Source organism: Pristiophorus japonicus, chromosome 17 (assembly GCF_044704955.1).
Source record: "Pristiophorus japonicus isolate sPriJap1 chromosome 17, sPriJap1.hap1, whole genome shotgun sequence".
Taxonomy (NCBI): Eukaryota; Metazoa; Chordata; class Chondrichthyes; family Pristiophoridae; genus Pristiophorus; species Pristiophorus japonicus.
The window spans coordinates 107,268,306-107,295,319 of record NC_091993.1 but is presented as its reverse complement, the minus strand read 5'-3'; the positions used below and the strand labels follow the sequence as shown (position 1 = coordinate 107,295,319).

Below are 27,014 nucleotides of genomic sequence, written 5' to 3'. Positions count from 1 at the left end.
TAATCTACATATAGACTGGGCAAACCAAATTTGCAGTAATAGTGTGGAGGACGAATTCATGGATTTATACCAGATAGTATTCTAGATTAGTATGTTGAGGAACCAACCACGGAACAGGCTATTTTAGAGCTAGTATTGTGCAATGAGAAAAGGTTAATTAATAAACTTGTAGCAAAGAGTGACCATAATATGACAGAATTTTAATTTAAGTTTGAAAGGGGTTTAGTTTAATCCGAAAGTTAGGTCTTGAATCTAAACAAAGCAAACTACGTAGGTATGAGGTGCGAGTTGGCTAAGGTAGATTGGGAAACTACATTAAAAGCTATGATGGTAGACAAGCAATGGCTAGCATTTTTAAAGAATTGATACATAATTTACAACAAATATCCATTCTTTTAAGGCACTAAAATCCAATGGGAAAAGTGGTTCAAATGTGGCTAATAAGAGATAGTATTATATCAAAGGAAGAGGTTTAAAATGTGTCCAAAAAGAGCAGTAAGTCTGATGATTGGGAGGACTTTAGAATTCAGCAAAGGAGGATAAACAAGTTGATAAAGAAAAGGAAAATAGAATATGAGAGTAAAGTAGCGAGAGATGTGAAAACAGAATGTAAAAGCTTCTATAGCTTTGTAAAAAGGAAAACATTAGCAAAATTAAATGTGTGTCCTTTACAGGCTGAGACAGAAACAATTATAATGGGGAATAAGGAAGTGGCAAAGAAATTAAACAAATAGCTTGTGTCTGTCTTCACGGAAGAAGACACAAAAAACCTCACAGAAATAGTGGAGAACCAAGGGGTTTGTGAGAATGGGGAACTGAAAGAAATTAGTATTAGTAAAAAAAATAGTACTGCAGAAATGAATGGGAGTGAAAGCTGAGAAATCACCAGGATCTGATGGCCTAGATCCGAGGGTTTTGAAAGAGGTGATTATAAAGAGAGTGATGCATTATTTGTCATCTTCCAAAATTCCATAGATTCTAGAAAGGTTCCCGCGGATTGGAATGTAACAAATGTAACCCTGCTATGTAAGAAAGGAGGAAGAGAAAAACAGGGACCTATAGAGCATTTAGTCTGATATCAGTGGGTCAGGTCAGCAAGGCTAGGTGATTAAAGTGGACCAGGCATCCCACTGTAGTACCCGGGGCAGTCAGCCCACACATCTCACCAGCTTCCCGCCTGCAAGTTAAATTTCTTTATATGTAGCCTGAAACTGGAGCCCTTTAATTGTGGGGCATTGGAGTGAATCTTGTATTTGCATTGCTAACACTTTTTAAAAAAAACTGCAGATTTTAGAAAATCTAGTATTTCATCTGTATAGTAGTTTTTTCATGTTAATATTACATTTCTGAGAATAGCATTTAAAAACAGCTGAAATCCTGGTGTTTTTCTTTCTTACTTTCTTACCTTTTCTCTTTTTCTCTCTGTAGCAGTGAACTGTGGTAATCCAAGGGAGATTCCGAATGGATATTATGAAACATCAGGAACTACTGTGGGAAGTAAAACTATTTTTTATTGTGATAAAGGGTGAGTATTCAGTAAAGAATTTCTGAATGAGGCTCAATTGATTTTAATGTTATGCTTGAGATGAGGATTGTCACAGTATCTCCATGCTGGTGCTACAATGCACCTTAACTCCACCCTACGATGACCACTTGTTTTCAGATTGCTGATTACAGCCATCGTTGTAGCCACTGAATGAGGCTTCCAATTCTACGCTGAACAGGCAGCTGTTCCCACCAATAATTTACATTTCTCCAGTTAGTGCTAAATAAGGGATGGTTTGTGCTGTAAACTTTCACATAGACAACTGGGTTAATGGTGTCTACATTCCTATCATTTAGATTGAAAACAATTCAAAGAGGAACAACCTCATTCCTAGATCCATAATCTGGGCTCAGCATTCGAAGTCAGTGACTGCCCAATGCTCAAAATGCTCCATTGACACTTTGAGTGAGCTCTGTGAACCAAATTGTGTCAATATTCTTACTATGACTAGCTAACTAGCACTGAAAAGAAGGAAAGGCTTGCATTAATAAAGCGCCTTTTCACAATCACTGGATATCTCCAAGCGCTTTACAGTCAATGAATTACTTTTTAAACTGTAGTCAATGGTGTAATGTAGGAAACAACGTACACTACACAATGTACCCCTCATGGGGTCTGACCAGTATCTTGTAACAGCTACAGTACAGCCTGTTTTGATTCATACTCTGCCCCTCAGCTAATGCAATCCAGTACCTTATTTGCCTTGTTTACTATTCCAAAGCAGTGTCTTGATAGTTTTATTGATTTATCGACTGCGGCACTTAGATTTCTTGTCTGATGAGACTGCTGTACACTGTCATATTGAACTTTCAGCTCAGTGTCTGATATAGATGTGTTTTGGTTTGGTTTTCTACAATCACTTCTTTTTCATTTTCTAGGTACCAGATTGTTGGTAGAGACTTTCAGTTGTGTACAGCTGATGGTTGGGATGGCCAAGTCCCAACATGTGAATGTAAGTTCGGGTTCCATATTTCTTAAACTGTCCGATTTCATTTTCTGTGGCAAATGATTGAGCCAATTTAAAGGGATTGATACGTGTGGAACGTTGGCTTCACATGACAAATTTTCCTCGGTTAGAGTACTGACTCTTTGCTGTGGCAAGAAACACTGTACCAAGATTCTGAGGGAAAGGTGCAATACAATTTTAAGTAGCTGACAAAATGGCATCTTTAACAGTTCAGTCCCAAGTGCAAACAATAGATGTTTCTAGTAGCTCCTGTTTTATATGAACATAAGAACATAAGAAATAGGAGCAGGAGTAAGCCCCATGGGCCATCGAGCTTGCTCCGCCATTCAATAAGATCATGGCTGATCATTGACCTAAACTCCACCGATATCCATATCTCTTGATTTCCCTCGACTCCAAAAATCTATCTATCTCAGCCTTGAATATATTCAGAGACTCAGCATCCACAGCTCTCTGGGGCAGAAAATTCCAAAGATTCACACCTCATCTCTCTCTTAAATGGCCTTCCCCTTATCCTGAGACTGTGACCCCTAGTTCTAGACTCTTCAATCAGGAGAAACAACCTCTCAGCATCTACCCTGTCAATCCACTTCAGAATCTTGAATGTTCCAATGAGATCACCTCTCATTCTTCTAAACTCCAAAGAGTATAGATGTTGTCAGGTGTTCTAGCAGAATGGCAACCTGAGTGATAGGGCTCTTCTGTCTCCATTTCATCATCCATATCTGAAGGAATCCCATCTATTGGGAGTACATAATAACAAGAATTAATATGAATTTGCTTACTTCACTTTCCCTGCATCAATACTTGCTTAAAAAATTTACATCTCTAGCTTTTTCTTTTCTGATGAAAAGTTAACTCTGTTTCTTTCTCCAATGCTGCTGCCAGACCGGCTGAGTATTTTCAGCAATTTCAGTTTTGTTTTCAGATGTCAGTGATCATGGGGGATTTTAATCTACATATAGACTGGGCAAACCAAATTTGCAGTAATAGTGTGGAGGATGAATTCATGGAATGTATACACGATACTTTTCTAGATCAGTATGTTGAGGAACCAACGAGGGAACAGGCTATTTTAGATCTAGTATTGTGCAATGAGATAGGAAACTCTCGTTTATCTGGATCGCTCGAGGATTCGGCAATTCCGAGTAAACAAATTTTCCGATAGGGAGAGTTTACATTTTAAAGCTAATATTTGTATATATATTTAACAATTCATTGGAAATCAAAATTCCCATGGGTGTGCTAGTGATCGCCTACTTAATAGTCGCTGCACCTGAAGTAATTAATTGCAAGAAGACTTCTGAGTGGTTTCAATGTGAGAACGTGTGAGGCAAACGGTTCATGCGCGACAATCGTTTCTGCAGAAGAAAAGGGATCGAGTTGCCAGCATGCACGTATTTCCCTCGGACTGTAATCGCAGAGGGACGAATGCTGCACTGGGAGTGGCTGCAGGTGGCCTCGAGGAGGAGATTGTCTAGCTCCAGGGATCCGGAGCATGCTCTCCGGGCTGCGTTCTGTGCCTGGAACCCGTTTCCAACATCAGCGGCGGCCGCGAGAGACAGCGGCTGCAGCAGCGCACGCACACACACACACACCAGCAAAGCAAGGGCAGAGGAGGGTGAACTTGTGTATTCTGTTTTTACAGAATTTTATATTAAGCTTAAAAGTAATTTAGTTGAATCCGAAAATAGGGTGTTAAATCTAAACAAAGCAAAGCAAACTACGTAGGTAGGAGGGGCGAGTTGGCTAAGGTAGATTGGGAAACTACATTAAAAGATATGATGGTAGACAAGCAATGGCTAGCATTCAAATAATTAATACATAATTTACAACAAATATACATTCCTTTAAGGCACAAAAACCCCACAGGAAAGGTGGTCCAATCGTGGCTAAGAAGAGAAGTTAACGGAAGTATTATATCAAATGAAGAGACTTATCATGTTGGCAAAAAGGGCAGTAAGCCTGATGATTGGGAGGATTTTAGAATTCAGCAAAGGCGGATCAAGAAACTGATAAAGAAAGGCACAATAGAATATGAAAGCAAACTAGCGAGAGACAAGAACTAACTGTAAAAGCTTCTATCGGTATGTACAAAGGAAACGATCAGCAAAAGTAAATGTGGGTCCCCTACAGGCTGAGACAGGAGCAATTATAATGAGCAATAAGGAAATGGCAGATAAATTTCGTCTGTCTTCACATAGAAACATAGGGCCCAAGTTTCCACATGATTTGCGCCTGATTTTTAGGAGCAACTGGTGGAGAACGGACTATCTTAGAAATCGCAATTCTCCACATTTTTTTTTCTGCAGTTCTAGTAAGGTAGAACAGTTCTACTTTGGAACAGAATTTTTTCTTCAAAAGGGGGCGTGTCCGGCCACTGACGCCTGATTTGAAAGTTTCCACAGTGAAAACGTACTCCAAACTAAAGTAGAATGGAGCAAGTGAAGATTTTTGTAGAACTGAAAAAACCTGTTCTACACATTAAAAAATCAGGCGCAGGTTACAAATTAGGCATCCAGAACGAGGTGGGGGGGGAAGGGAACTCATTAAATTCTATAATAAATCCTTATTTATACTTATACAAATATTATACAAATAAATCCAACCTGAATAAACATTTATAAGCAAAGAAAAGATTAAATAAACCATCTTCCTACCTGTGTGAAAGTGCTTCAGGCAGGCCTTTCGGGACCGAAGGCTGAACGGGCCGGCCCGAGACTTCGGGCAGGGCCCGTCCCCAGCACCAGATTTACAGGTAGGTGGCGTTGGGTTGGGCCGGGTCGGGGAGGTTCGGTTCAGTTCGGTTCGGTTCGGGTCGGGGGGGGGGGAGGGGAGGGGAGGGGGGGGGGAGGGGGGGAGGGAGAGGGAGGGGAGGGAGAGGGAGGGGGAGGGAGGGAGGTCAGGTCGGATCCAGTCCGGGAGCGGGAGTCGGGTCGGGTCGGGTTGGGTCGGGTCCAGTGGGGGGGGGGTGGGGTCGGGTCGGTGGGCGGGAGCGCAGGTTGGGTCGGGTCCAGTCGTGGGGGCGGGGAGCGGGAACAGGAGCGCGGGTTGGGTCGGGTCGGGAAGACAGAACCAAAGTATTTGTTCAACTGGTCTGCTATTTCTTTGTTCTCCATTATAAATTCACCTGAATCTGACTGCAAGGGACCTACGTTTGTCTTCACTAATCTTTTTCTCTTCACATATCTATAGAAGCTTTTGCAGTCAGTTTTTATGTTCCCGGCAAGCTTCTTCTCATACTCTGTTTTCCCCCTCCTAATTAAAACCTTTGTCCTCCTCTGCTGAATTCTAAATTTCTCCCAGTCCTCAGGTTTACTGCTTTTTCTGGCCAATTTATATGCCTCTACCTTGGATTTAACACTATCCTTAATTTCCCTTGTTAGCCACGGTTGAGCCACCTTCCCCATTTTATTTTTACTCCAGACAGGCATGTACAATTGTTGAAGTTCATCCATGTGATCTTTAAATGTTTACCATTGCCTATCCAACATCAACTCTTTAAGTATCATTTGCGAGTCTATTCTAGCCAATTCGCATCTCATACCATCGAAGTTACCTTCCTTAAGTTCAGGACCCTAGTCTCTGAATTAACTGTGTCACTCTCCATCTTAATAAAGAATTCTACCATATTATGGTCACTCTTCTCCAAGAGGCCTCGCACAACAAGATTGCAAATTAGTCCTTTCTCATTACATATCACCCAGTCTAGGATGGCCAGCCTTCTAGTTGATTCCTCGACATATTGGTCGAGAAAACCATCCCTAATACACTCCAGGAAATCCTCCGCCACCGTATTGCTACCAGTTTGGTTAGTCCAATCTATATGCAGATTAAAGTTGCCATGATAACTGCTGTACCTTTATTGCACACATCCCTAATTTCTTGTTTGATGCTGTTCCCAACTTCACTACTACTGTTTGATTTTCTCCCACTAGCGTTTTCTGCCCTTTGGTATTCTGCAGCTCCACCAATGCAGATTCCACATCATCCAAGCTTCATGGAAGAAGATACAAAAAAACTCCTAGAAATAGTGGAGAACCAAGTGTCTAGAATGAGGAACTGAATGAAATTACTATTAGTAAAAAAATTGTACTGCTGAAAATAATAGGACTAAAAGCCGATAAATCCCCTGGGCCTGATGGCTTACATCCTAGGGTTTTGAAAGAGATGGCTATCGAGATTGTGGATACATTGGTTTTCATCTTCCAAAATTCCATAGACTTTAGAATGGTTCCTGCGGATTGGAAGGTAGCAAATGTAACCCCACTATTTAAGAAAGGAGGGAGAGAGAAACCGGGGAACTACAGACTAGTTAGCCTGATATCAGTCATAGGGAAAATGCTAGAATATGTTAGTAAGGACTTGCTAACAGGGCACTTAGAAAATAATTAAAGAATTGGGCAGAGTCAACACAGATTTACGAAATTGGAAATCATGTTTGACGAATCTTAGAGTTTTTTGAGATTGTAACTAGCAGAATAGATAAGGGGTAACCAGTGGATGTAGTTTATTTGGATTTTCAGAAAGCATTAGATAAGGTGCCATGCAAGAGGTTATGAAACAAAATTGGGGCTTATGGGATTGGGGGTAAAATACATGGATTGGGAACTGGTTAACGGGCAGAAAACAGAGAATAGGGATAAACAGGTGATTTTCGGGTTGGCAGACTGTAACTAGTGGGGTACCGCAAGGATCCATGCTTGGGCCTCAGCTATTCACAATCTATATCAATGATTTGGATGAAGAGACCAAATGTAATATATCCAAGTTTGCTGATGATATAAAGGTAGGTGGGGGTGATATAAATTGTGAGGAGGATGCAAAGAGGCTTCAAGGGGATATGTAGACAGGCTAAGTGAGTGGTCAAGAACTTGACAAATGCAATTTAATGTGGAGGAAAAATAGAAAAATAGAAAAGCAGAGTATTTTTTAAATGGTGAGAGATTGGGAAATGTTGGTGTTCAGAGGGACCTGGGTATCCTTGTACACAAATTACTAAAAGTTAACATGCAGGTACAGCAAGCAATTAAGAAAGCACATGGTATGTTGGCCTTTATTACAAGAGGATTTGAGTATAAGAGTAAAGATGTCCTACTGCAATTATATAGGGCTGTGGTGAGACCGCACCTGGAGTATTGTGTACAGTTTTGGTCTCCTTACCTAAGGAAAGATATACTTGCCATAGAGGGAGTGTAACGGAGGTTCACCAGACTGATTCCTGGGATGGGGGGATTGTCCTATGAGGAGAGATTGAGTAGACTAGGCCTATATTCTCTAGAGTTTAAAAGAATGAGAGGTGATCTCATTGAAACATACAACATTCTTACAGGGCTTGACAGGGTAGATGCAGGGAGGATGTTTCCCCTGGCTGGGGAGTCTAGAACCAGGGGTCACAGTCTCAGAACAAGGGATTGGCCATTTAGGACTGAGATGAGGAGAAATTTCTTCACTTAGAGGGTGGTAAATCATTGGAATTCCCTACCCCAGAGGGCTATGGAGGCTCAGTCGTTGAATATAATCAAGACAGAGATCAATAGATTTCTGGATATTAAGGGAATCAAGGGATATGGTGACAGTGCAGGAAAGTGGAGTTGAGGTAGAAGATCAGACATAATCTTATTGAATGGTGGAACAGGCTTGAGGGGCCGAATGGCCTACTCCGCATCCTATTTCTTATGTTTTTGCGTTCTTAATTCCAGCATCCACAGTATTTTGCTCTAGAGTCACTGTGCTACAGTAGTTGCTCAAAATACATTTCATTACTTGTTCAATTTCTCATCTTCCTGCCACCACGCACCCTTCCCCTAACTTTGAGTTAAAACTAAATAGATGGAGGATTTTGTGATCGTCAAAACAAATCTCTAAATCTGTTAAATAATGTATTATGGCCCGTTAACGAGGCAATTATTTAAATAAGGACATGGTGGGGCAGAGTTCCTTGTTCATATACCTCGGCAAATTGAATGAACTGGGAGCAATGCATAGAGGAAAATTGGGCAGGTGTGGTAGGGCAGGGAATGACATGCCCATAACCTCTCAATTTTCTGCCCATTAATCTAAGTAGGTGTAAAATAGGTCAAGTTCCCTTATGGGCATGTGTTCCTCCTCCAATTTTCCTCTCTACGCTGTGTCCATGCTTCAATTTGACTTGACACAGAAAGAGGAAAATGTGTTCAGTAAGTTCAATGTAATTTATGAAATTGTAGCTGTTATGTGATTCCATGTATGTTTCTCAATACACAATAACTTTGAATAACTGGCTGAAGGCTACCTATTTGATCAAGCAAGGCATCAGAATTTAAACAGTGGGGGTGCGTTTACTCTTAGTTATGTACAACAAAATTATGAACCCATTTATAATAAAAAAGTTAGCTGAAGATTACTGAACTTTTGAATATCTTCCAGCTGTATTCATTCGTCAGAAAATCCTCAACCACGGTCTTAAAGAAGCACTAGACCTTGGTGTACCCATGGTGTTTTGGGATGGCTGGCAAAAATTCCACTGGACCCAACAGAAGGAGTTGAAAGCAGAGCCCTGTTCTTGTTGGGTATTGCATATTTGGAGTGAATCTTATAGTTACATTGCAAAAATTCTGAAAATGAATTCCAGAATTAGGGAAACCTGATATTCTGCAAAATTGCACAGTGATTTTCATCTTCATGAAAATTTTCTGTGAATTGCATTGAAACACAATTGAAGACCTTGTTGTTTTTTTAACATCTCTACCTTTTCCCATTTTTATTTTCTGCGTAGCAATGCACTGTGGAAATCCAGGGGAGATTCTGAACGGGTATTATAGAACTACTTTTGGAAGTAAAGTGACTTTTTATTGTGAGGAAGGGTGAGTATTCAGTACTTGACTTGCCGAAAGATTTTGTTGGTGCAAAAATGAACCTTAACCCCAATATAAGACTTTCACCACTTATTCTTTACATTTCTGACAGCCATCCATGTGGCCAGTGAACGAGGCTTCTAATTTACTGTAGACCTGTCAGAAGTAGTTTTGTGGATTCTATTCCCACCAATAACTTAATTGTCCAATTAGTGCTAAATAGCTTAGGCTGTGATCTTTCACTCTCTGACAAATGGGTTGAGGGTGTCCAAACTACTGACACTTGGGTTCCTTGAGAATGCTTACAACATTTAATTTATAATTAGCCCGTTGATCTATAATGTGGGCTGAATGTTGGAGGTTTGTGTCTGCTGATTGCTCAAAATAATGAATTATACTGTGATTCAGCTCTGTGAGTTAAAATGCACCAACATCCTTCCTATGATGAGCTGACCAGAATTGCACGTAGTCCTCCATATGAACTGTGACCAGCACTTTTCACAATAACTTATAACTTGTTTTGATTCCCTCCTGTCCCTGTGCTGATGTAGTCTAGTCTCTTGCCTTTGTTATTGCACCAAAGAAGCGTGTTGATAGTTTCACAGATCTATTCACTTTAGCCTTACGATTCCGTTCCTGATCAAAGAGCTGTCTGATTTTTGGTTTTATTTTCTACAGTGGCTTGTTTCTCTTTTACCAGGTACGAGATGGTTGGTAGGGACTACCAGTGGTGTACAGCTGACGGTTGGGATGGGCAAGTCCCAACATGTAAATGTAAGCTAGGGTTGCATATTTTTCGAGTTGTCTAATGTAATTTTCTGTGCCAAATGATTACGCCAACTCCGAAAATAGGTATCTACCTGCCTTTATTCCACCACATAACTGGGCCAAGGGAGCCTTCTCTACCTTGCCAGATTTTCCATGCTTCCCGCCCTTCTATTCTGCTGTAACCATTCCCACATCTCCTGGATACATCTTTTCTTTCTCTAATTTCTCATGTTCACTTGCTTTTGCCTCTCATCATCATCATCATCATCACTTCTGTCATTTAATCACCTGCCCTCCACCCAATCACAGACCTCTTTTTTCTTTTCCTTCTCTTCCCTGGCACTGTGCCTGCTTCTAAACTATTCAACTGCAACCTCTTCCAGGTCTGATGAAAAGACAATGACCTGAAACGTTTACTCTATGGCCCTGATTTTAACCCCCACCCGGCAAAACAGGCGGGGGTGTGAGGAATGGGCTGCAGTTAAAATGCGAGGAACGACAGGTCCAAATATAATCCTGCCCTTTGGAGCAGGTGAGCGGGGCACCAGTCCCAAAATGCTATGTTAGTCTGAGGCCTGAGAGGGGAAGCAGCGACCTCTTTCCTGTTAGGCCAAATCTGACAGGAGGTGGGCCAGAAGAGGCCCAGGGAGGTAAGTTTTTATTTTACTTTTGATTTCCTTGTGGGCCTAGAGGTGCTCCTCTGGGCCTCACAGGGAAGCTTTGTGCCTCCCTTGCCCCGGGTTTACCCATTCCCCGATTGTCTTCGCACACACCCTCCCTCCCCCCCCCCACTCTTACCACTTACCTGAATGCTGGGGACCTATTCTGCAGGCCTTTAGCTGCAGCTACCTGCGATCTTTCACTCTCACCCACCGGTGAGATAGTGAATCTGTGCAGGTTCATCCGGGTCACCGATGAAAGTTCTGGTAATGAGGTTTGGGTGGGCTTCCACATCCTCGGACTCCCCGGAAACACGGCTCGCTTCGAAGCTTGCGTGCATGGTATCTGCCACCCTCCCCCCCTTAAAATCAGGATCTATGTTTCTCTTTCCACGAATGCTGCCTGACCTGTTGAGTGTTTCAAATTTTGTTTTTATTTCAGATTTCCAGCATCTGCAATATTTTCCTTTTTGTTTTTTCACAACATTTTTTCTTGCAGTCACAGCAAAAAGTCAGTTGCAATAAACAAGTATTGCATTGCTGGATTTCCCCAATGTTCAGGGTGAAATAGATGCCAGGCACATAACATAACAGGCTCCGACAGTCAGTTCTTTGAACTTCCTAAATAGAAAGGGCATTCACCTCCTTAACGCTGAGATCATGTGAAATCAACTCCAAAGAATTCTACCCAGTGCCAAATTTGCAAACAATTGTCATGATGCCTTTATGCTCAAGAACTTTAGCTTCGCTTTCTCACCCTTTTCCTTTCCCCTCCCCCCCCCCCCCCCCCCGGCCTCTGCTCTCGCCCCTCCCTGTTATGTCTAGAATGATTCCATGAGGCAATGTGTTGTACTCAAACTGTAGTGATCTTGGTCCTTTATTCCAAACTCCAGAGTGCTGCACAAGCATGGTGTGCAGCCTTTTGAACAGGGCCCTGCCACAAGGGCAGGAAGCCCTGGTCTCCACCAGTTGCACCCTCTAGTGGTGCCAGCATGTATGTACACAGTGTAAACCTTATTGATAGTACATCAGGTAAACAAGTCTCCATCTTATGCAATCACATAGTACTACATCCATGGTCTGCATACACAACACTCCCCATCCGCATCTTCTCTTTCCACCCTCCCCTTCTCTTTCCCTTTCTCCCCTCTCATTCTTTCTCCCTTCTCACACTCATTCCCTCTGCCTCCTTTCTCTACCCCCACCTTGATTCAGTTATCTCCTCTAACACTGCTTGACTCCGTGTGTATGCCACAGATCAACTAGTATATTATTGAAATCAGTATGTCCTGTTATCTTTACATTCTAAAGTCCTATGTCAACAGTACGATGGGAATTTCAATTGTTGATTAGGTTCAAATCTTTCCAACTCTGTCACGTTTTAACTGGATTTTCCCATTAAGACAAGTCCATGATGTTGCAGTTCTTTGTTGGCTTGGCAAACATTGCAATTGCTTGCCTCTCTTCCCTGAAACTCAATGTATTAATAATAACATGGGGCAGGTGATGCAAAAATTCTGCAAAGAGTTCATCTGATTATTGCGACTGGTAATTCCCCTCTCCTGCCCTGGTGTTGTGTAGTGCCCACATGAGGAAAGTGTGATCAAACGACACTTGTCCCACTCCACATGCCTCATCACCAATTTGCCACCTCTTCCAATGTACTTCTCAGGCTCTCCATCAACCCCTCTACCTCCACACAGCGTCCTTCTCTTCCTCCTCTTATCACCTTTTCCCCACAAAATGGCCCTCCTAAGCTCCCTATCCTTCGCTTACCCCTCCCCTTGGTAAGAGACAAATGAAGACTGGCTTGAAGACTAAAGGACATCCCCCTTGCCTACACCACTTCCCTTCTCTCTTCTCTCCTTCCACATCTCTCTATTCTTCCACTCTCCTGTTCTCCCTCCCCTTTTCTACCCTTTATCTCCATCCACCTCATTTACTCTGCCTCTCTCCCTCTCGGCCTTCCCATGCTCCTCCCTCCTCTTGTCCTGCACTGAGGTCCAATTATCCCCTGGTCTTTAAAGCTGCTTGATATGAATACTGCAATCAATCTTGACTCCCATGTGCAATGCTTGACAAATCTTCTCACTTATCTGGACTTCAGAAAGAAAAGGTACAACCTAGAAAACAAATAATAAAACGAATATCCAATAGGAAGCCAGGTCAAGCATGGAATGGGATTAAAATTAGATTTAAAATAAAGAAACCAAGTACTTGAGCATGTTGTGACTTCAGACAATTGGCCTTTACTTGTTCTTGATATATTTTGCTTATGTTATAGAGTTTAGGACACAGCTAGAATACCTACACACTAAACACACACACAACCCGACTGTTTACGCAATGAACCAGCACACAGATTAATGATATACAATAAACAAACGCACAGCCGAATCACATGCACACTGAACAAACACACAGTCCAATCATCTACCTACTGCACAAAGTGACCATATACACACTGAACAAACACACAACTTGACCAAGTAGTCCAAAAGCAAAATACTGTGGATGCTGGAATCTGAAATAAAAACAGAAAACGCTGTAAATCTCAGTGGGTCAGGCAGCATCTGTGGAGAGAAACGGAGTTAACATTTCAGGTCAATGACCCTTTGTCAATAGACATTGGCATATCCATTTCTTTCTTGACTAGGTAGTCACTTGGCTACCGGACAGGCACACAGGCCAGTTATCTGAACATCTACAGTCGGGAACATTTTAGTGTTTTTAATTAAGTTTGAAATTACCAGTTATCTAGATTAAGAAAAAATATTTAGAAATAGCCAGCATTGATTTGAAAAGGACTTGATTTTTCTTTATATCCTCCTACGTAAACTTCTACAGCAGATTCTGTCATTTGACCTTTTTTTCGTCCCTTGTTTCTATGGCACACATTTTTAGGATGGCAGCAAAGGTGCAAATAAACTTCCTTCATGTATCACAACTACAATCAGTTATCCAGTATATACTAATGCATTTGTCTCTTGTCAGTTGTTGGATGCCATCATCCTGAATTGCCGGCAAATAGTCGAATAGTAGCAGGATTTGGACCTACATACAAACATCGGGAGATGATCACCTACAGCTGTAATGAAGGCTATGAAATGGTTGGCAACAGTGTCATTGAATGTACTGAAAACAACACCTTCGTGCCATCACCACCTATTTGCAAACAATGTGGGTGATGATTTCTTAAATTCGAGAAATAAAAAGATGTGGGTTAAACCATTCCTAAATATATAAAACTGATCTGAATGTTGACATAGATTTGTCCCAATAGACATAGGCATATCAATTTATTTTTTGTTGCTCGTCACTCCAAAACAGTTTTTAAAAAAACTGAAATTGGAGTACATTTCAATGACCAATTGAGCAAAGGGAACCCTTATTGTTTTAATATTGTACGTACCAGTTTATATCATGTTCTAACTTTGTGGTCACACACATGCACACGCAATCTTTTCATCTGGAATATATGGTGAAATAGCGGGCATTTCCCTTGAATTATTAATACAGAAAAAGTTCCCCCAAAGTGGAGTCTAGGAACACTTACTAAAACATCACAGGACTGAGGCACAAAGGTGACAAGGCCTGTCTTCAAGCTAAAGATGCTGGAGCAACAGCATGATATCCGTGGTGGTATCTCTCATCTGCTTAGCATGATAGATCAGATATCTGGAGAAGATCAGCTGCAGCTGTAATGCAGGTTTGAATTGTCCGAAAAGAATGCTGGTATATGTACTGTGAACATATAAGAATTAGGAGCAGGAGTAGGCCATACAGCCCTTCGAGCCTGTTCCGTCGTTCAATAAGATCATGGCTGATCTTCAACTTCAACTCCACTTTCTCCCCTTGATTTCCCCAGAATCCAAAAATCTATCTATCTCAGCCTTGAATATACTCAATGATTCAACATCTACAGCCCTTTGGGGTAGAGAATTCCAAAACGAAAACATTTGTTGCCAGTCACATTGAGATGCTTCCTGCCTGCCATATTTTTAGTGCCCAGAAACGTGAGCTCCACAACCGAATTTCTAGGCCTTTGTGTTTTGGACTGCTGGTAAAGATTCTCTTAGATGCATGCAGAAGGGAGATTGAAGGCCTATTATAGAGGAGTATTGCACCTTTGGAGTGAATCTTGTATATATTTTGCCAACACTTTCAAAATGATTTCTAGAATTAGGAGAAGTTGGTAGCAGTTTCATATAGTAGTTCCAAAATACTGTGAATTATATTGGAAAAAAATACGTTGAAAAAAATCACTTGAGCTCCTGGTATTTTGTAATATTTCTACCTTTTCCATTTTTTCTATCTAGCAATGAACTGTGGTAATCCAGGAGAGATTCTGAATGGGTATTATGAGGCACCAAATACTACATTTGGAAGCAAAGTAACTTTTTATTGTAAGGAAGGGTGAGTAGTCTTTAGTCAGATTGCTGAATAGTTTAATGAAGGTTTAGTTTAAAAAAAAATTGTGAATGAGATGATAGCAGTCCACAGCATCTCCATGTTGTCGCAACAGTTCAACTTCCCCAACCCAAGACAAAAACTACCTGTTGTTTACATTGTCCACGCTGTCCACGTGGCTATAGTGTGCGGTTTATAACACTGTGGGTATTAGTTTTACACATTCTACTCTCACCAGTCATGTAATTGTCCGATTAGTGCTAAATTCTGGGCTATTTATGCTGTGAACTTTCACCCACTGGTCAAAGTCCTGTCACTTTGATTCTTCGAGAACAATTGCAATATTTAATTTATGATTGATCTGTAGATCTGTAATTTGAATTCAACATTGGAGGTTTGTGCCTGTTGGTTCCTCAAAAACTGTGATTCAGTTCTGTGAGCCAAGAAGCAGCAATATCTTTCCTAAGTCTAGCTGACCTGACTTATGTTTGCTCTTCCATATGATTTCTGAGCAACACTTCGTACAGTATAATATGTCTTGATTTTCAATGTGCCCCTGTGCTAATGTAACCCAAGACCCATACTAGCTTTTTGTTACTCTACCAAAGCAGTGTGTAGACAGTTAATAGTGTAGACCTTTGGTTTATTTCCTCTGCAAGCTGCTGTTCCTTCGTTGTATTTAACGTTCAGTTCACTGCTTTGATTTTCTATAGCGGCATGTTTGTGTTTCTCCAGGTACCGGATGCTGGGTCGGAACTATTGCTTGTGTACAGCTGATGGCTGGGATGGCCAGGTCCCAATCTGTGAATGTAAGTTAGGCCTTTCTGTGCCAAACAATGATGTCAACTTCTAAAATATTGTATAATCTTTTATAAAGTACCCCATTTAGCTTCACAGTGAATGACTGTTGTCAGAAATATAATGGTGCGATTGCACATGGCCAGCAGAAGGAAAAGGGTACCATGGACTGCTTGGCATTTTCTTTTTTACTTATTAAATGCTTTCCAATCCCATGATTTTTAAATTCGTTCATGGGATGTGAGTGTCGCCAGCATTTATTGCCCATCCATAATTGCCCTCAAGAAGATGATGGTGAGCTGCCGCCTCAAACCGCTGCAGTCTGTGTGGTGAAGGTACTCCTACAGTGCCGTTGGGGAGGGAGTTCCAGGATTTTGACCCAGCGATGATGACGGAACGGCGATATATTTCCAAGTCAGGATGGTGTGTGACTTGGAGGGGAATTTGGAGGTGGTGGTGTTGTACCACAGTGTTGATATAACTGGTCTAGTTCAGCTTCTGTTCCGTGTTGACCTTCAAGATATTGATGGTGGAGGACTCATCGACAGTGATGCCATTGTAGGTCAAGGAGAGATAGCTGGGCTTTCTCCCTTTTGAGATATTTATCATATGGCACTTATGTAGCATGACTGTTGTATACCAATTGTCAGCTCAAGTCTGAATGTTGTAGGCTGAAATGGGCTGCTTCTTTATCCGAGAAGTTATGAATAGAACTGAACACTGTGGAATCATCAGCAAACAGCCTCATTCCTGACGTTATGACAGAGAGAAGGTCATTAATAAAGTAGCTGAAGTTGGTTGGGTTGAGGATGCTTCCCTGAGTAACTCCTGCAGTGATATCCTGGTGCTGTGATGACTGGCCTCCAACAACCATGACCATCTTTCTTTACAGTAGATATGACTCTAGCCATTGGATGGTTTTCCTTTGACCCCATTGGCTGTAATCTTTTTACATTGATGGTCTGTAATCTGCATATGGTTTCTAATCCATGTTGCCAGAGCAATTATATTGGATAGATTGCCAATACAAATGAAACATTTTGTTTTCACGACAGTTATTGTGGAATTATTATGCTGCATGATCTTTTTGATTTAACTTCTGGGTTAATTCTCTGAAAACTACTGATACTTAAAAAAGTTCCCATTCATCAAATGTGTTAATTCTGAATTATCCGATTATCATAGTGCAACAAATATTATTCTGCAGGAATTTGTAATTGTTGTAGGAGACAATCTTTTTTCCCCTTGATTTAATTATTATGTAATGGAGTTCTGAACTTGTTTATACTTTATTTTGATTAAATTGAGAACATGAGTAGTCGGCCAAATGTTCTTTCAATCAGTATCATAAGCACAGTTAATTGGTTAATGGAGATGAAAACATTGCTCTTTTGTCAGTTGTTGGATGTCAATCTCCTGAACCGCTCGCAAATGGTCACATAGTCACAGGATTTGGACCTACATACAAACATTGGGAGACGATCACCTACAGCTGTAATGAAGATTATGAAATGGTTGGTAACAGTGTCATTGAATGTGGTGAGAATAACTCATTCGTACCACCACCACCTATCTGCAGACCATGTGAGTAAACGTTTATTAATCTTTTTTCCTATTCGTTCATGGGATGTGGGCATCACTGGCACGACCAGCATTTATTTCCCATCCCTGATAGGCCTTTGAGAAGGTGGTGATGGGGAGATACCTTCTTGAGGCGCAGCAGTCCGTGTGGTAAAGGTACTCCCACAGTGCTTTTAGGGAGGGAGTTCCAGGAATTTGACCCAGTAATGATAATGGAATGGTGATAGACTTCCAAGTTATTGTTAGTGCTGCTGGTGTGCCTGATGCTGCTGGTGTTGGAGATGATTGTGGTGGGATTCTGAGGACTAAGGTGAGACAGTATAAAGGGCACTCATTTGATGGAATAGATGGCAGATGAAGTAGAGATGACGGAAGCATTTTGTCAATGGTGAGAGAGTTCTTCCAATGAAGTAATAGCGCAAAGTGGAAAGCCTGCAGAATCTGTGGTGAAAATGGACTGGGAAACAGCTTGTGGCCGAGGAAAGTGATTATCTGTCAGATAGAAACTTTTACCATACATTTGAAGCTGTCAAGTAATCAGCTGGAGCAATGGCCATTCAACTCCTACCTTGGGTTCACATATGTTGTCCCCAAGCACTTTGGACCCTGTAGGCGAGCAGTTAAAGTGAAAAGGTAAGGTCAATGCATTATTAAGGGTATGTGAACAACCCAATAATTGGGTCGCCCACCTTTGTGTCAGATCTCTGCCCTACTCTTGTAGTCGCAGTGTTGATGTAGCTGGTCTAGTTCAGCTTCTGTTCTGTGGTGACCCTCAAGATGTTGATGGTGGGAGGTCTCAGCAAAAGTAATGCCATTGTAGGTTAAGGGGAGATGGCTGTGTTTTCTCCTTTTTGAGAAAATCTTTACCTGCCAGATACATGGCATGGATGTTACATGCCACTTGGCAGCTCAAGTCTGAATGTTGTAGGTTGGAATGGGCTGCTTCTTTATCTGAGAAGTTATGAATAGAACTGAACACTGTGGAATCTGTTATGTCCTTACACACTACAGCAAATCAACATGAGGCACATACTGGAGACAAGGTCACTCTGTGACCTGTACCTTTTATTCACAGGACCAAGAAGTGATGACCCTGCATGGGACCTCCCTTTCTATACCTGGATGACCAGGTGAGGAGTGTCTCCCAGAAGTTCACCCCCTGTGGTCAAGGTGTGCATTTCTCAGGTGTATACAGTGTACAGTGTTGTTACATGCAGGTTACAGTTATGTGAGGTTACATACATGACACCACCTCTCCCCAACGTCTTTGGGTCAAAGATTGAGTCTTTCAGGCGGTCGATGCTCTCTCGTGGAGCGCCACAGTTGGGGCTCTGGTTGTTGAGCCTTGGCATGCGTCTTTGTCACCTGTGATGATTCCGGCTCGTCCGGGCTGACCGCAGGGACTGTACATGCTGCTGACGGTTCTTGTTGCTCGTTCACTGGCAGTTGTGTGGGCAGCAACTCATGATGTTCCTCAGGTACCTCAGTGTCCATGCTGAACCTTTTTTTTTACTTGGTCCAGATGCTTGCGGCATATCTGCCCATTGTTGAGTCTGACCACTATGACCCTATTCCCCTCTTTACCAATTACAGTACCCTCGAGCCACATGGGCCCCACAGGGTCATCGATTCCTATCCATCTCCTCTTTGAGTTTTGGTCGTGGCACTCATTTTGGGACTGGCGCTTGCCCTCAACAATGTCTGACAAGACTGGATGAATGAGGGACAGCCGAGTTTTTAGAGTACGTTTCATGAGTAGTTCCGCTGCCGGGACTCCCGTGAGCGAGTGTGGTCGGGACCTGTAGGCCAGCATGAGGCGCGACAGACGGTATTGAAGGGAGGGTCCTTGAATCCGGGGCATGCCTTGCTTTATGATTTGGACCACACGATCCGCCTGGCCATTGGAAGCCGGCTTGAACGGCGCTGTTCTGTCATGTTTGATGCCATTACCCGACATGAACTCCTGGAATTCATAGCTAGTGAAACACGGGCCGTTGTCACTCACTAGGATGTCCGGCAAGCCGTGGGTCGCAAAGACCGCACGCAGACTCTCCACTGTGGTGGATGTCGTGCACGAATTCAATATGATGCACTCGATCCATTTCGAGTGCGCATCAACAACAATGAGGAACATTTTTCTCATGAACGGACCCGCGTAGTCTACGTGAATACATGACCATGGCTTGGTGGGCCAGGGGCTGAGTGAGGCCTCCCTGGGGGCATTGCCCAGCTGGGCACAAGTCGTGCACCTGCGAATACAGTGTTCCAGGTCTGCATCAATTCCCAGCTACCATACATATGACCGGGCAATGACCTTCATAAGCACGATGCCTGGGTGCTCGCTGTGGAGTTCCCTGATGAATGCTTCCCTACCCCTCTGGGGCATGACTACCCGGCTGCCACATAGTAGGCAGTCGGCTTGGATAGAAAATTCATCCATCCGTCTGTGAAACGGTCTGACCTCTACAGGGCTTGCTCCGTGTGCGGGCGCCCAATCCCCAGTCAGGACACATTTCTTAATCAGAGCTACGAGGGGATCTCTGTTGGTCCAGGTTTTGATCTGGTGGGCTGTGATGGGGGAGGCTGCGCTGTCAAAGGCATCGACAGCCATGTCCATCTCCGCGCTTTGCTCCACTGCCCCCTCAGTGGTGGCCAGTGGAAGCGTGTCAGCGCAATTTTCGGTGCCTGGCCGGTGCCGTATGGTGTCGTCATACGCAACCAGCGTGAGAGCCCATCACTGTGTGCGAGCTGACGCATTGGCATTGACAGCTTTGCTGTCGGTCAACAGGGATGCTAACGGCTTGTGGTCCGTTTCCAACTCAAACCTTCTGCCAAATAGGTACTGCTGCATCTTTTTCACCCCGTCGACACTTGCGAGTGCTTCCTTTTCAATCATCCCATACCCCCTTTCTGCTTGGGAGAGCGACCTAGAGGCATAAGCCACAGGTTGGAGTTGGCCCTCATCATTACTCTGCTGCAACACGCACCCAAGCTCATAGGATGATGCATCGCATGTCAAAAACAATTTCTTACAGGGGTCGTACAGAGTCAATAACTTATTAGAACAAAGCAGGTTCCGCGCCTGATTGAAAGCCCGTTCCTGACAGTCCCCCCAAAACCAATCGCATCCCTTACGCAGGAGCACGTATAGCGGCTCCAGCAATGTACTTAAGTTTGGTAGGAAGTTCCCGAAATAGTTCAATAGTCCCAGAAATGAACGCAACTCTGATGTGTTGCCGGGCCTGGGCGTTCGACGGATCGCCTCCGTTCTGGATTCGGTGGGCCGGATCCCGTCTGCGGCAACCCTCCTGCCCAAAAACCGACCTCTGAGGCCAAAAATACACACTTGGACTTCTTTAGTCGCAGGCCTACCCGGTTCAGTCGACGTAGCACCTCCTCCAGGTTGTGGAGGTGTTCCTCAGTGCCTCGACCCATGATAAGGATGTCGTCCTGAAATACGATTGTTCCGGGGATGGATTTGAGCAGGCTTTCCATGTTCCTCTGAAAGATAGCGGCTGCTGAATGAATACCAAACGGACACCTGTTGTAGACAAACAGTCCCTTGTGCGTGGTGATGGTGGTCAGCAGCTTGGATTCTTCGGCCAGTTCCTGGGTCATGTTGGCCGAAGTGAGGTCCAGCTAGATGAAGAGCTTGCCGCCTGCCAACGTGGCAAAAAGATCCTCCGCTCTCGGAAACGGGTATTGGTCCTGAAGGGACACTCGATTGATGGTGGCCTTGTAGTCGCCACAGATCCTGACCGAGCCATCCGTTTTTAGAACAGGGACAATGGGGCTTGCCCAGTCACTGAATTCAATGGGCGAAATTATGCCCTCTCTTAGCAACCTGTGCAACTCACTCTCAGTTTTCTCCCGCATCACATGCGGCACAGCTCTGACTTTGTGGTGCACTGGTGTGGCGTCCGGGGTGATGCGTATCCTTACTTTGGTGCCTTTGAAAGTCCCGACGCCAGGTTGAAATAATGACTTCAACTTTTGTAGGACCTGTGAGCATGAACTTTGCTTCACAGATGAAATGGCGTGCACATCCCCCCCATTTCCAGTTCATCTCGGCTAGCCAGCTCCTCCCCAAAAGCGCGGGACCATTTCCCGGGACAATCCAGAGTGGCAGCCATTTCTGAGATCCATTATCTGTGACCACCAACATTGCACTGCCTAGCACTGGGATGATCTCTTTGGTGTACGTCCGTAATTGCGTGTCAATGCGTTCTAGTTTGGGTCTGCTCGCTCTGAGTGGCCACAGTTTCTCGAATTGTTGGACACTCATAAGTGACTGGCTGGCTCCTGTGTCCAGCTCCATGCATCATAGGTGGCATTTTTGTGTATGAGCTGTGGATGTTTGCCACCTGGACCCGCTGAACTTCAGCATCTATTGCTGTGTCCCAGGCACACCCCTGCCTTGCAGACCCCTCTTATGGTTCATCCACTTCATAAATCAGCCTCGCTGCGGGCTTCCTGCACACCCTGGCTAAATGTCCATTCAAGTTACAATTTCTGCAGATGAATAGTTGAAACCAGCAAGTCTTCGCAGCATGTTTGCCCCTGCACCTCCAGCATGAGCTGAGATTGTTGTGAACAAAAGAGCTATTACCAGGCATTCCTCTCTGATTGGCTCTTTGATTACTCTTGAGCATTCTGTTTGTGGGTTTCAGTGGTCCCATCCAGGGACGTATTGACCCTTGTGATGGTGTAAATGTCCATTCAACCTGCCATTGTCTCTATTGCGGGCCCACCCTAGAGTCTGTTACTGCCTGGTTGGTGTCGAATTGCCCTTGCCTGCCTGCTGGGTTCTGAGTTGCGTTTACCATGTTAACTCCCTGCTCCATTGCTACGTTGGGAGCAGAGTTGCACGCGAATATGATCTTGGTTTCCTCCTCCCCCGCCATTAAGGTTTGATCCATCAACGCCGCTGCTTCGACGGTCAAGTCCTTGGTCTCAATTAGCTTCCTAAAACTCCCGGCATGACCAATGCCCTCAATGAAGAAATCCCGTAACATCTCCCCCCTGCAGGCATCTGTGAACTTACAGAGGCTGGCCAAGCGCTGAAGGTCCGCAACGAAGTCTGGTATGCTCTGCCCTTCCCGACGTCGGTGCGTATAGAATCAGTTTCGGGCCACGTGTATACTACTCGCTGGTTTGAGGTGCTCACCGATCAGTTTGCTGAGCTCCTCGAAGATCTTGTCTGTCGGCTTCTCGGGTGTGAGCAGGTCTTTCATCAGCGCGTACGTCTTCGGTCCACAGCTGGTCAGTAGATGCGCCCTTCGCTTGTCAGCCGCTGCTGCTCCCAGACAGTCCTTTTTGACAAAGTTCTGCTGGAGCCTCTTAACGAAATCGTCCCAGTCCTCACCAGTACAGTACCGTTCCTCCGTGCCACCGATGGCCATTCTCTTGAGTCGTTGATTCCCGTTTCTCGTCGCCAAGTGTTGTGTCCTTACACACTACAGCAAATCAACATGAGGCACACAGTGGAGGCAAGGTCACTCTGTGACCTGTACCTTTAATCACAGGACCAAGAAGTGATGACCCTGCGTGGGACCTCCCTTTATGTACCTGGATGACCAGGTGAGGAGTGTCTCCCACAAGTTCACCCCCTGTGGTCAAGGTGTGCATTTCTCAGGTGTATACAATGTACAGTGTTGTTACATGAAGGTTACAGTTATGTGAGGTTACAAACATGACAGACTCATCAGCAAACAGCCTCACTCCTGACATTATGACAGAGAGAAGGTCTTTAATAAAGTAGCTGAAGATGGTTGGGTTGAGGATGCTTCCTGAGTAACTCCTGCAGTGATATCCTGGTGCTGTGATGACTGGCCTCCAACAACCATGACTATCTTTCTTCACAGCAGATATGACTCCAGTCATTGGAGGGTTTTCTTTTGACCCCATTGGCTGTAATCTTTTTACATTGATGGTCTGTAATCTGCATATGGCTTCTGATCCATGTTGCCACAGCAATTATATTGGATAGCTTGCCAATACAAATGAAACATTTTGTTTTCACAACAGTTATTGTGGAATTATTATGCTGCATGAATTTGTAATACAGATTGAGGGTGAGGAAGTAGTGTCTTAAATGAGCGTACTATGCTTAAACAAAGGGGACTACAGTAGGATGAGGGCAGAGTTGGCTAAAGTAGACTGGAAACACAGACTAAACAGTGGCACAATTGAGGAACAGTGGAGCACTTTGAAGGAGCTCTTTCATAGTGCTCAACAAAAATATATTCCAGTGAAAAAGAAGGGCGGTAAGAGAAGGGATAACCAGCCGTGGATAACCAAGGAAATAAAGGAGTATCAAATTAAAAACCAATGCGTGTAAGGTGACCAAGGTTAGTGGGAAACTAGCAGATTGGGAAAATTTTAAACGACAGCAAAGAGTGACTAAGAAAGCAATAAAGAAAGGAAAGATAGATTACGAAAGTAAACTTACGCAAATAATAAAAACAGATAGTAAAAGCTTTTACCGATATATAAAACGGAAAAGAGTGACTAAAGTAAATGTTGGTCCCTTAGAAGATGAGAAGGGGGATTTAATAATGGGAACTGTGGAAATGGCTGAGACCTTAAACAATTATTTTGCTTCGGTCTTCACAGTGGAAGACACAAAAACCATGCCAAATATTGCTGGTCACGGGAATGTGGGAATGGAGGACCTTGAGATAATCACTATCACTAGGGGGGTAGTGCTGGACAGGCTAATGGGACTCAAGGTAGACAAGTCCCCTGGTCCTGATGAAATGCATCCTAGGGTATTAAAAGAGATGGCGGAAGTTATAGCAGATGCATTCGTTATAATCTACCAAAATTCTCTGGACTCTGGGGACGTACCAGCGGATTGGAAAACAGCTAATATAACGCCTCTGTTTAAAAAAGGGGCAGACAAAAGGCAGGTAACTATAGGCCGGTTAGTTTAACATCTGTAGTGGGGAAAATGCTTGAAGCTATCATTAAGGAAAAAATAGCGGGACCACTCGATAGGAATAGTGCAATCAAGCAGACGCAACATGGATTCATGAAGGGGAAATCATGTTTAAGTAATTTACTGGAATTCTTTGAGGATATAACGAGCATGGTGGATAGAGGTGTACCGATGGATGTGGTGTATTTAGGTTTTCAAAAGGCATTCGTTAAGGTGCCACACAAAAGGTTACTGCAGAAGATAAAGGTACGCGGAGTCAGAGGAAATGTATTAGCATGGATAGAGAATTGGCTGGCTAACAGAAAGCAGAGAGTCGGGATAAATGGGTCCTTTTCGGGTTGGAAATCGGTGGTTAGTGGTGTGCCACAGGGATCAGTGCTGGGACCACAACTGTTTACAATATACATAGATGACCTGGAAGAGGGTACAGAGTGTAGTGTAACAAAATTTGCAGATGACACAAAGATTAGTGGGAAAGCGGGTTGTGTAGATGACACAGAGAGGTTGCAAAGAGATTTAGATAGGTTAAACGAATGGGCTAAGGTTTGGCAGATAGAATACAATGTCGGAAAATGTGAGGTCATCCACCTTGGGAAAAAAAACAGTAAAAGGGAATATTATTTGAATGGAGAGAAATTACAACATGCTGCGGTGCAGAGGGACCTGGGGGTCCTTGTGTATGAAACTCTTTTTGGAGTTTATCTGCAAAACAAAAAACATTAATCGGTGCCACCCGCCCTGGATGACACACCAGACATTTACAAGGCCCTCTTTTTTTTTCTTCTTCTTTTTTTTGGTTTTTTTTTTGGGCACTAAATCAATTTTTTTTTCCTCCAGTGCCCCCTATAAAAGGGGAGGGGGACATTAAAAGCACCGGCAATTAAAACAAATTAAACTTTAAAACATAAAATCAAATTAAAATTTGGTTGCCGGGCGTGACGATGCACTCCAGTCCCTCCGGTGCCCACCTCTCGCGGAAGGTCGCGAGCGTACCGGTGGACACCGCGTGCTCCATCTCCAAGGACACCCTGGCGCGGATGTACGCGCGGAAGAGAGGCAGGCAGTCAGGTTGAACGACCCCCTCGACCGCCCGCTGCCTGGACCGGCTGATGGTACCCTTGGCCGTGCCCAGGAGCAGTCCTACGAGGAGGCCCTCGGACCTACCCGTTCCCCTCCGCACAGGGTGCCCAAAGATCAGGAGAGTGGGACTGAAGTGCAGCCAGAATTTCAGGAGCAGCCCCTTTAAATAATAAAACAGGGGCTGCAACCTCGTGCATTCCATAAAAACATGGAACACGGGCTCTTCCAGACCGCAGAAATTGCAGGCGGCCTGGGAGTCCGTGAACCGGCTTAAAAATTTGTTGCACGGCACTGCTCCGTGCACCACCCTCCAGGCCAAGTCCCCGTTGAATAGTGGGAGGACTCCCGCATAGAGTGCCCTCCATCGGGGACCCCCGCCTCCTCCGGACGGCAAGATGGTACGCCATGGCGTGTCCGGACGGCCGGCGAGGATGGCAAAGTTGAGAGTGTGCAGGAGCAGCCCGTACAGGAAACCCCTCCGCGCGGAACTGAAAGGCACGGAGGGGATTTCCTCGAGGTGGCTCAAGTTGTGAGGCGCCGGCTCCCGAGGGAAGTTCCGGGGTTTGGCGCCGATGAGGAATTCCGTCCGGACGGGGGTCAGTTCGGACGGGATCTCCCCACATGCTTGAGCCTCCTCGATGCACCTAACAGAGTCAGGGCCCAAAGCTGTTTTTAGCGACTCGATGGCTTCGGCCGCGCAGCAGACGTTGGCTGAATTTAGGCACCGCGCCAGCGTGCCTGGCGCCATCCAGCCCGCTCCTCCGCCATCGAGCAGGTCCCTGACCCTGGTCACCTCACCAGCCACAGCCCTCTCTTCCGACCGCCACATAAAACCTCGGTCGTGGAGGTACGGATTCCCGAGCAGCGGCTCCTGCAGGACAGCCGCCACTCCAGCCGGCGGAGAGCTGCGCTTGGTGGAGACTTTGTTCCAGACTCTGATGAGTTCCTTGTAAAAGACAGGCAGCTCCTGGAGGGCGGTCCTGACACCCCCCAAGTTCACAAACAGGAGCTGAGTGTCGTAATTGAGGTCGCGCTGCTGGCGGAAGAAATACGTCGCCAGAGCACACCACCTAGGAGGGGGCTCGATGTAAAGTTATCTCTGCAGGGTCTGAAGACGGAAAGTCGCGAGCTGGGCGCTGACGCACACCAACGACTGACCGCCTTCCTCAAGCGGGAGACTCAAGACCGCGGCAGAGACCCAGTGCTTCCTGTTGTTCCAGAAGAAGTCCACCAGCTTCTTCTGTATCTTGGCGACAAACGCAGGGGGAGGGGTCAAAGTGACCAGCCGGTACCACAACATTGCGGCCACCAGCTGGTTTATGACTAGCGCTCGACCCCTGTAGGACAGCACTCGGAGCAGTCCTGTCCAGCGCCCTAGGCGAGCGGCGACCTTGGCCTCCAACTCCTGCCAGTTCGCCGGCCAGGCTTC

The 27,014-nt window shown here is 44.5% G+C and overlaps 1 protein-coding gene and 1 long non-coding RNA gene across 2 annotated transcripts in view; both read left to right on the top strand.

Annotated features, from left to right (window-relative positions):
- LOC139228020 (sushi, von Willebrand factor type A, EGF and pentraxin domain-containing protein 1-like) overlaps positions 1 to 13,964 on the top strand; it is a 79,012-nt gene extending 65,048 nt beyond the window's left edge. Inside the window, exons 17-19 of the mRNA XM_070859171.1 lie at positions 1,429 to 1,525; positions 2,425 to 2,498; positions 13,771 to 13,964. Coding sequence (XP_070715272.1) covers positions 1,429 to 1,525; positions 2,425 to 2,498; positions 13,771 to 13,964 — 365 coding nt within the window. The remainder of the gene's footprint in view (positions 1 to 1,428; positions 1,526 to 2,424; positions 2,499 to 13,770) is intronic.
- A 1,140-nt stretch (positions 13,965 to 15,104) lies between these two features.
- Positions 15,105 to 17,402, top strand: LOC139228255 (uncharacterized). The gene is made up of 3 exons (XR_011587537.1): positions 15,105 to 15,192; positions 15,922 to 15,995; positions 17,383 to 17,402. It is a non-coding gene; the product is annotated as an uncharacterized lncRNA (long non-coding RNA).
- Positions 17,403 to 27,014: the final 9,612 nt, after the last annotated feature.